Consider the following 10000-nt stretch of genomic DNA (forward strand, 5'->3'; position numbering starts at 1 on the left):
TTGCTGCTTCGCTGGAAATACGTACAACCAGAAGAATTACATCGAAATTACACTACCAAGAAACAGTTCAAGGCTACTCATGCAAGCAAGTTAAACCGATTGATTTCAAATTCTCTGTCCTCGAGACATCAAAGGTCACCAAAGGTCACTAGTAGCGAACACATGCAAAAGAAGGGGCATCTTTTGGTACAAAATCAAATTGATTTCAAATTCATGACCTCGCGACATCAAAGGTCACCAAAGGTCACTGGAGTCGAACTCATGCAAGAGCATGGTAACCTGTTGGTACAAGACCAAATTTATTTAAAATTCATGACCTCGTGACATCATAGGTCACCAAAGGTCACTGGAGTCGAACTCATGCAAAATCAGGGGATTCTGGTGGTATACGGCCACACCGGTTCAAAACTCTCTGACCTCGTGACATCAAAGAAGGTCACCAAGGGTCACTACAGTCGAACTCATGCAGAAAGCAGGGGAATCTTCCGGCATAAGAGAGAGTGGAACAGAATATAGAATTTAGGCCGAATGCCAAGAGCTAAGACCTATGAGGTCATTCAGCGCTGCGACCGAAATTTACCGTACAAAGTTTTAAAAGGTGTAACAGGAAGAGAACCTCAAAGCAGTTGAACTATGAAACAGTAGTTATTAGGAGAGGGTGGAAAGTCAGATGGAAGAAAGAGAGTATGAACGGAGGTACAGTAAAAAGAATGGAAAGGGTTGCAGCTAGGGGCCGAAGGGACACTGCAAAGAACCTTAAGTAACGCTCACAGTGTACCGCATGGGTGGACTGACCGCACTACAGCCCCATACGGGGTCTGCAGACAAAAGACCAGCTGAATCTCACTACAGCAAAAACATCTTCACGTGAGAGCCACATCGCTTACGCGCGCGCATACACGCACACTTGCTGTTACATCGACGACAATCATTGTGGTGCAAAAAGGTAAACACGACCACCCACCTCCTTTTGAAGAAAGCCTCTCACCTGCGAACTTTTTTACAGGTGAGCAAATACGGCAGGTAACTGGATCAATAACTTGTCTATAAGCCTTCGATTTCCTATTCAGCGCTCATTCATTATTCCCGTCTTCTTTTTTCTTCTTCTTTTTTTAATAGGGAAGGCACAGAGATACCGGCAGAGGGGTTGGATCGTTCGTTTGAGATCATTTGCATGGCAGACCGATGGCAGAAGCAGCAAAAGAAATATGAAGTTATACGTCATACACACGCATACATCCATACATATACATATATATGTATATATATACATATATATATTACGTTTATACATATATATATATATATATATATATATATAATTGAATTATATATATATAAAGAAAGTACATGTACTATAATCAGTATATACATACACATAAATATCCTCGTCTAGGAATATTTGAAAATAATCAGGTATCTCACTTGGAACACCTGTGAGTCATTCTATTATTATTATTATTATTATTATTATTATTATTATTATTATTATTATTATTATTATTATTATGAAACCGAATTGCACAATCATTTTCCCTTCAAAACATTCTTGTTAATAACATGAAACAGTATTTTTCTCCTTCAGAATCTACAACAATTTATTCTCCCGTAACTCATTAAACTTACTATTTTCATTCCTGACGCATGACATATATTTACGAGTACCTCCCCTCATTACGACTTGCATAAACCCGAAATGTCTCTGCAAATTTATGTTGCAGCATAATGCATGCACATGAGAGGCGACAAATTAAGGAATGAGAAAGACAAATGATTGTCAGTCAGGCTAGCACGCGAGAATGCTCGCGAGCCCGACGGGTGATTGACTGTCGTTTGCCCAATCTAGAGTTTTTGCCTTCATTGGTTGCAACTTCAAATTCAAGCATTCTAGCAGCAAGTTCATTTTTTTCAAGTTAACCAAAATGCAAATTGCTCTCTCTCTCTCTCTCTCTCACTCTCTCTCTCTCTCTGAACGTATGTCAGCATTTGTTAGTAAAAAATATTGATTTATCTGAATTTAACCTCTCTCGCTCTCTCTCTCTCTCTCTCTCTCTCTCATTCACACACACACACACACACACACACACCACACACACACACACACACACACATATATATATATATATATATATATATATATATATATATATATATCATATATATATAAATTATGTTTTTCTAGAAGTAAAAGTAAAAAGAAAACCAAATATAGACTTGATAATCTAGTCACGTTGAGTAACAGACATGCAAATCACCAAAATATATAGCAAAATGAGAACTGTAAAATTGATACATTAACCAGATATACCTAATATCTATGTGATCTTCACGCGGTTTCCAAATCCTACCTGCAGTTACTCAAAGCATATTCCCACATGATAAGCAGGTATAGCAGGGGAATAATACCGAGTCAGGTGAATGATTAGCTCAAATTTACAGAGCTAATAAGTCGCCGGTAGCTGCTGTTTTATTATTAGCGCAGTCTCGTAACTAAATTAAAAGCAGATACAGAACATCGCGTGACGGGTCGTTTCCATTATGTTATGAGCATCATTAACACCTAAACTTGAATAAATATGTATCTAAATTAAGCCACACAATACGCAGAGATATCTGTCAATCATACAGAAAAGAGACAAATTCTGCCGAATAATAAACAAATGTAACAGGAGAGAATTATGGTGACTAATATGGGAGAATTACTTGCAAACCTGAGGTCGATGACCTTGGTCCATTTCCGCCTTCTTGTCTGGTCCTCATGCAAAATTCAGGCGATGTTCCGGTAGCCTATACACGTAATCCGCCGAATGAAGGGTTATTTAATCTGCGCAGGCGCGCAGTAATGACTGCGGTAAATGTTGAATGAGGAATAAAGTACTTTAGTTGCCTGATGGAGAGCGATTAAGCAATTAAACTTTAGGGTAATGTTTCATGGTCAGGGCTTTGTTGCCTTCTGGCGAAATATGTCTGTATGACCCCCTCTTTAATATAAAGCCTAGCTACGTGGGGATATGGGGAGGGGGAGGGATGGGAAGGAGTGAGAGGGGGAAGAGGAGGGGGAGGGTCAGCTCTACTCAGTACACTTCCTAAGCCCGGATAGATATGAGGGGATGGAGTTTGCCAAAATCCACTATGAATTGAGGGGGTCAAAACAAAACCAGCTAGAAGAGTGTCACTAAAAACAACGACCCCCACTAGGGATTGATCCGAGAAGAAGGACTCCTTTATGGGGATATTGGAAGGTTGCTTGGTTTTGGAATTCTCTCCTGCCTCCGTTTCCCCTGAACCTTTTCCCCAAACTATCCTTCGTCTCCAAAATCTTATATAATACATGAGCTTAGAATTCTCTTCTTGCCTCCGTATTCCCTGACCCTTTCTCAAACTATTCATTTTCTTGTCTCCTAAATGCCTAACTAGAAGAACCCATCAAGTCGCCCATCCCATCGGCCTCTACATAAAAACAAAATAAGAGCAAATATAAGCAAATGAAAAATCCCTCATTTCGATATAACTCAAAACCTTCAGGGAATAGTGAGTCTTAAGCCTTTCTACGAAAACCGAGAATTTAGTTTGGTGGTTACCATGGCAACGGTGTACGGTCCACTTGATACCCCATGACAGGCAATTTCATCAATAATATATTCTTTGCCTTTCATGACGTCTCATTAGAACGCACGCTAATCTCGCCCTGTTATTACATGCTTCCTAATTTCTTTTCCATTAACCCCATTATTACCAGCGTTTTCTTAATTGTTATTCCCTTTAATTTTTGCAATCTTAATGAATGTGTTACTTACATTTTCATGTTATCATTATTTGCTGCTTGTGGTACCAATGATTTTTTCCTTGTAGACACACACAATTATATATATATATATATATATATATATATATATATATATATATATATATATATATATATATATATATATATTCATATCTATATATATATATACTATATATATACTATATATACCATATATATATGTATGTATATGTGATGGTAGAATCTTCACTGATAAAACAAGATAATAGGATCAACCTTTCCAATGGACCATGGGACTCTGACCAGATAAACAATGTCTTCCTTAAGGCAACGATGAATCAGATTAAGTCATTAACAGAACCAACAGCGGCTTAGCGGTGACCCCAGGCTTCACATGAGGGCATATCTCCCACTATCTATATATATATATATATATATATATATATATATATATATATATATATATATATATATATATATATATATATATATATGATATATATATACTATATATACATATATACTATATATATATATGTATGTATATATGATGGTAGAATCTTCACTGATAAAACAAGACAAAAGGATCAACCTTTCCAATGGACCATGGGACTCTGACCAGATAAACAATGTCTTCCTTAAGGCAACGATGAATCAGATTAAGTCATTAACAGAACCAACGGCAGGCCTTAGTTCCGGTGACCCCAAGGCTTTCAACATGAGGGCATATTCTCCCACTATCATATATAGTTATATATTTATATATATATACCATATCTGTTGTTGTTATAAGTTAAGCCTGGATATATACCAGCACGCTGTCTTGCTCCAGAAGCACTAGGTAAGTGAAGATACCGGTGCGACAGGATTAAACAAGCCTACTATAGGCCTCTGGTTATCTACACTGCTACGCAGAAACTGCGTCTTGAGATATTGCCTGTACAGACCCTGAACAGGACCTTACTTCAATCCTTACTAGGATATCGTAAAATAAGTCAAAGGAATCCTTAAATTTCCTTGCCTCTTCCAGCGAGAATGCCTGAGCGTCCACGTGGGACAGGCAGGTGTGCAGATTGGCAACGCATGCTGGGAACTGTATTGCCTGGAACATGGAATCTTTCCAGACGGGAAAATGCCCTCGGACACGACTGTCGGGTATGGACACGACTCCTTCAACACCTTCTTCAGCGAGATGGAGAGCGGCCAGCACGTTCCTAGGGCGGTTTTCGTCGACCTGGAGCCCACGGTGATAGGTAAGGTTTGTAATGATCTGGAACCGCTTATCATTTTTATTGAGGGATTTCTTTGATAAAGCTAGCTTCTTTGCTTTGAACGAGAACGAGTACTTAATGATTGTTAATTAAAATCCTTATTGCATGATACTACTAAGATTAATAATGTTCGTACATTACTTAATGGATAACGAGAATAATTTTCCATCATTTATATATTTCTGGATTACCGGTAACTCCAATTTGCCAACTTAATTCGTTGAATTCGTCTCAGTGCGTTATTGGAATAATATGTCATTCATTTTCTTTGATTTTAAAATACATTTTAAAGTTCATTTTAAAATTCAATACATATACAATATTTGTAACTTATTGTATAAAATCAACAAATATATAGTCTTGATATTTTATATACATCAAAATACTTCAATTTACTATGGAGTACACACATACATATACACATACCTATATACTGTATATACATACCCATTACACACACATGTATAAATCTGTAAATATTAAATTCCAGGTAGTTACGTCTAAAATGCGAATAAATGTTTTTAAATGATTTACGCAATACATACCTATTTCTGTATATACATTCTCCTATTTAAAAAATGGGGTATTTCGTCAGACTTCAATCTTGTTTAAAAGACATATAATAAAGTAATATGGCGTGACTGGGAATCTGGATAATTAAATAAAAAATCCAAATATCAGCTTGATCAACTCAGATCTGACAAGAGACTAATGTCGTAGAGATATTGACAAGAAACTGTACGAAGTTTGGTAGATTAACGTTAGTGGAACATATATAAGTAATTTGACCCTTATGGCCTGCAGGCGTTTCAGTCACCCCAGCCAGATATATATACAGAAATCTAAAGATTCTGCTGATTATATGAAACCATTTCAAAGCAAGCAAACTGACAATGAAGAAACTACCATTTCTCAGAATTGAATATATTCCTTTACCCTTATTTTATTGTTTATCTCTTACTAATCCTAATACTCCTTCTTCCAGACGAGATACGTACAGGACTGTACCGTTCCTTGTACCATCCACATCAGCTTGTGACAGGAAAGGAAGACGCGGCTAATAACTTCGCTCGTGGCCATTACACAATCGGCAAGGAAATGATTGGTGCCACACTCGAGCAAATCCGGAGATTAGCCGATCAGTCTAACAGCCTACAGGTAAGGATTTCCCGGTGGTTAACTGGAGAGTGGCTAATCACTTAGATAAGCCACTAGTTCGGGTTGTTCGTTTGGACTATAGGACTATATTGAAAGATCAGCTAACTGGGTTTCGTTTTCACTGAACGATGCTGATCAGCCATATCTCAGCTTTCTATTATACAGGATTCCTATAATCAAACTGAATTTTCTAGAATAGGGTTAAATGTCATTCATTTCTGGTGATATTTCAATAATTGCCGAACTATAAGTGTTAATTTCATCAATTTGTTTCCTTTTTATAATGTTTTTTTATCCATTTCAAAGTATAAAGCTGATAAACTACGAATCACTATATTTCATTTATCATTTCTGGTGATTTTTCAATAATTACCGAACTAACAGTATTAATTTTATCAATTATTTTTTCTTATTCATAGTTTTTTTATCCATTTCAAAGTATAAAGCTAATAAAATACAAATCACTACATTTTATTAACGAAATCCCAAATCTATGATGAACTCGTAGGCTTATACGTATATAGATCAGATGCACTCTTTTCGAAAATCACTCAGGATACATAACCAGTTTCTTCAAACCCAATAACTTGAGCTTTCCCAAAAGTACCGAAATTCCGTGACCTTTTATTTCCTGACCCAAAAACCCCCCCATCTTCCAGGGCTTCCTGATCTTCCACTCCTTCGGGGGAGGAACTGGGTCTGGGTTCACCTCCCTCCTGATGGAACACCTGACTGTCGACTATGGAAAGAAGACGAAATTGGAGTTCGCTGTCTATCCTGCACCGCAGGTAAAAAGATGCTTCTGCTTCGTTTGCTTTCCAATTTATTTTACTATTTATATAAACTTTCATCGTCAGCTGCACCTGCTAGCACCTCAGTGGCGTGGTCGTTATGGTGTTGGCGTACCTCCTCGGTGGCCGCGAGTTCGATTCTCGGACATTCCATTGAGGTGTGAAGGATGTGCATGTCTAGTGACAGAAGTTCACTCTCGACGTGGTTCGGAAGTCAAGTAAACCCGTCGTCCTGTTGCTGAATAACCACTGGTTCCAAGCAACGTAAAAACACCTTACAAACAAATTGTACCTGCTGTGAGATATGGTGCTTATGATTGAAGGAATGTCTCTATTGAGTATTTAAGGAGCGTCCACACGGTCGAACAATGTCCCACGGACACAAACAATGCTACCAATTAACAATTGTATGGTGGTCTTTGCATGGTGTTTTTACGTTGCCAGCAACCAGTGGTTATTCAGCAACGTCGAGAGTGAACTTCTATCACCAGAAATACACATCTCTGGCCCCTCAATGGAATGCCCGAGAATCGAACTCGCGGCCACCGAGGTGGCAAGGCAAGACCAAACCGACCACGCCACTGAGGCGTTCATCATTGCCGCGTGAGCTGTGTAAAAACAGTGGTATACAACCTCATCTGGTATACCACTGCTTGTTGCCAGATCTACTTCCATCGTTTCAACGCTTTTGACGTCTCATCCTGCTTCGGACGTTGTTAGACCTTGTGGACGCACCTTTAAGGGCCCACTGATTGTCTGAACGACTGTCGGTATCGTTCGTAAAAACATTGTGTACGGGCTCGTCTGAATGCAAAAGTGGGCGGAGTTTCATTGTCTGAACGATCTCAGCTGAAATCTGTCCCGACCAGGTTGCTGGCTTACGACTTATGTTTGTCATACACAGATCGTTCAATGTATGTGTTTGTCTGCCGATATAACGCTATCGCGCGCGTCTCTTCTAGAGATGATGCCATATGTCTTCCTGAGACAAAATCTTTGTTCAGACTGAAATCGGTGAGGGGATCGTTCATACTGTCTGAATAGTGTGTGCGTTTGTCGATAACGACAATCGTTCAGTGTATGGGGGCCTTTAGACTTTGTGGTTTGTTGGCAATTTTGTCGCCTCATCAGGATCGAATAAAAGCAACGGCTATCACGGTGAAGCCTTTGGCGCGCACATATACGTACAGCAATACAGCAACCGTACACTGAACACGTTTAATGAGCTATAACAATTATGTTGAATCTCCCACATGGTACTTAATACAATCCTATGCAATATAATTAAGCTTAACGTTCTAAAGGGCCCACAACAATAAAAATGTTAAAAGTTCGCTTATAATTTATAAATACTTTATAAATGCTTTCGAACCCTTCCCTGGATTTTTTTTTTTTTTTTTTTTTTTTTTTTTTGACTGAAGATGAACCCAGGGAGGGGTTAGGAAGCTTTTATAATGTTTATAGATTATATATGAACTTTTAACATTTTTATTATTGTGGACCCCTTAGAACATTGTAGCATATACTCTCGTGATGGAGTTTTTTTTTTCAAATTAAGCTTTAACGCATAAGAATTGAGGAATGTTCCGTATTAGTACTATAATCAATGTAAAGCAATTCTTTCAAACTTGAGTGTTTCTATTGTTCAGGATGATAATATTTCCCCTTTCACAAAGAGGACATATCCTGGCTAAATCAATTTCAATTACAAGCATTTCGTATATACTGCACAGTCCCACGTTATACAATATTCAGCCACAAATTATGTCTTTGTCATTGAAGTCATTTTGAAGGATATTCGGGTTGATAGGCTGGTGAAGAGAACTACTACGCCTTGAGGAAGGTAAAATGCTTTTTCTCTTAAACGGAATTGATTGCAAACCTTCCATTATTGAAGAAGCGTGTTCTACTATCGAGTTCATCAAAGGCTTCTCCCGAACCAGTTGAAGCCAGACATCTTGAAAAATTAATCATCTCATAAACATCGTTACATTGTTATGGATTAATGTATATTTTACTATGCATATTACCAGACTTGACCACCTATCACCTATTGTCACCTTGAACATTAAACGCATCCAGTCACCTCGACAAAATATTGATCATCAGAATATTGATAATCAATGTTTCTTCTGTAAATGACGAAGCTTGAAATGCAAAAAGTTATGCAGTTGCTAACCCGCCATTCTTGTAAGCTAAGTAAGTGTAAGCCTTACTAATCATTTTTTTATATCATAAATGAAAATTTATTTGCGCTCAGGAACCTCCAGGAGGATCTTTTATTTAATATGAAATATCGTCATATCTTCAAGCGTCCAGAGCCAAGCATTTTGTTTATTCTGTAAGTATAAAAGCAAAAAGAAAATAATAATAAAAATAAACCTTTTACGAAAAATATCATTGTTGTCTCAAGGCAAGTCATTTTAAGTAAATGAAAAAAGTTCTTTTACCTTTAAGTTTGCAGTTCCAAGCTTTATATTTCTTAATAGTTGAATACTGTAATATATAGCTATCGAGATACAGGTCCTTTATATCGGAAAAACTATTTCCTTTAGCATTTATGAACATATTCAGCCTTTTTAGGGAAAATGTTTGATCTTCGTTTTCCGCCTCCATTTCATTACTATATTTTTTTTTTTTTTTTTCAGAAGAAGACCCCTCTTTGAAACAAAATTCATTAAAAAGAATCCCGCTTAATTTACACTGCAATTTTCCATTCTACCGAATCAGTTTCTTCGTAGAGTCAAGTAAATTTTATAACAAAATTATTATTATTATTATTATTACTATTATTATGTATCAAGAGCCAAGCCTTTCATATACACAAACAAATCGATAATTTTGGCTTCAAATATCTAAAGCAAAATCCTTTCAATTAAATTTTTTTTTCCTCAGGTCTCTACAGCAATGGTCGAACCCTACAACTCCATACTGGCCACGCACATCTCTATGGAACACAGCAACGTGAGCTTCTTAGTCGACAACGAAGCCATCTACGAACTCTGCCACAAAAA

General features: G+C 37.4%; 1 protein-coding gene across 1 annotated transcript in view; it reads left to right on the forward strand.

Moving 5' to 3' along the window:
* The window catches only part of LOC135207815 (tubulin alpha chain-like), a 42785-nt gene that overhangs the window by 27932 nt on the left and 4853 nt on the right, over positions 1 to 10000 (forward strand). The window contains exons 2-5 of the mRNA XM_064239675.1: positions 4797 to 5019; positions 6023 to 6195; positions 6855 to 6983; positions 9882 to 10000. The exon at positions 9882 to 10000 is cut by the window's right edge and continues 81 nt beyond it. Of these exons, the coding sequence (XP_064095745.1) occupies positions 4797 to 5019; positions 6023 to 6195; positions 6855 to 6983; positions 9882 to 10000 (644 nt within the window). The remainder of the gene's footprint in view (positions 1 to 4796; positions 5020 to 6022; positions 6196 to 6854; positions 6984 to 9881) is intronic.

The sequence above is a fragment of the Macrobrachium nipponense genome, chromosome 11 (assembly GCF_015104395.2).
Source record: "Macrobrachium nipponense isolate FS-2020 chromosome 11, ASM1510439v2, whole genome shotgun sequence".
Taxonomy (NCBI): Eukaryota; Metazoa; Arthropoda; class Malacostraca; order Decapoda; family Palaemonidae; genus Macrobrachium; species Macrobrachium nipponense.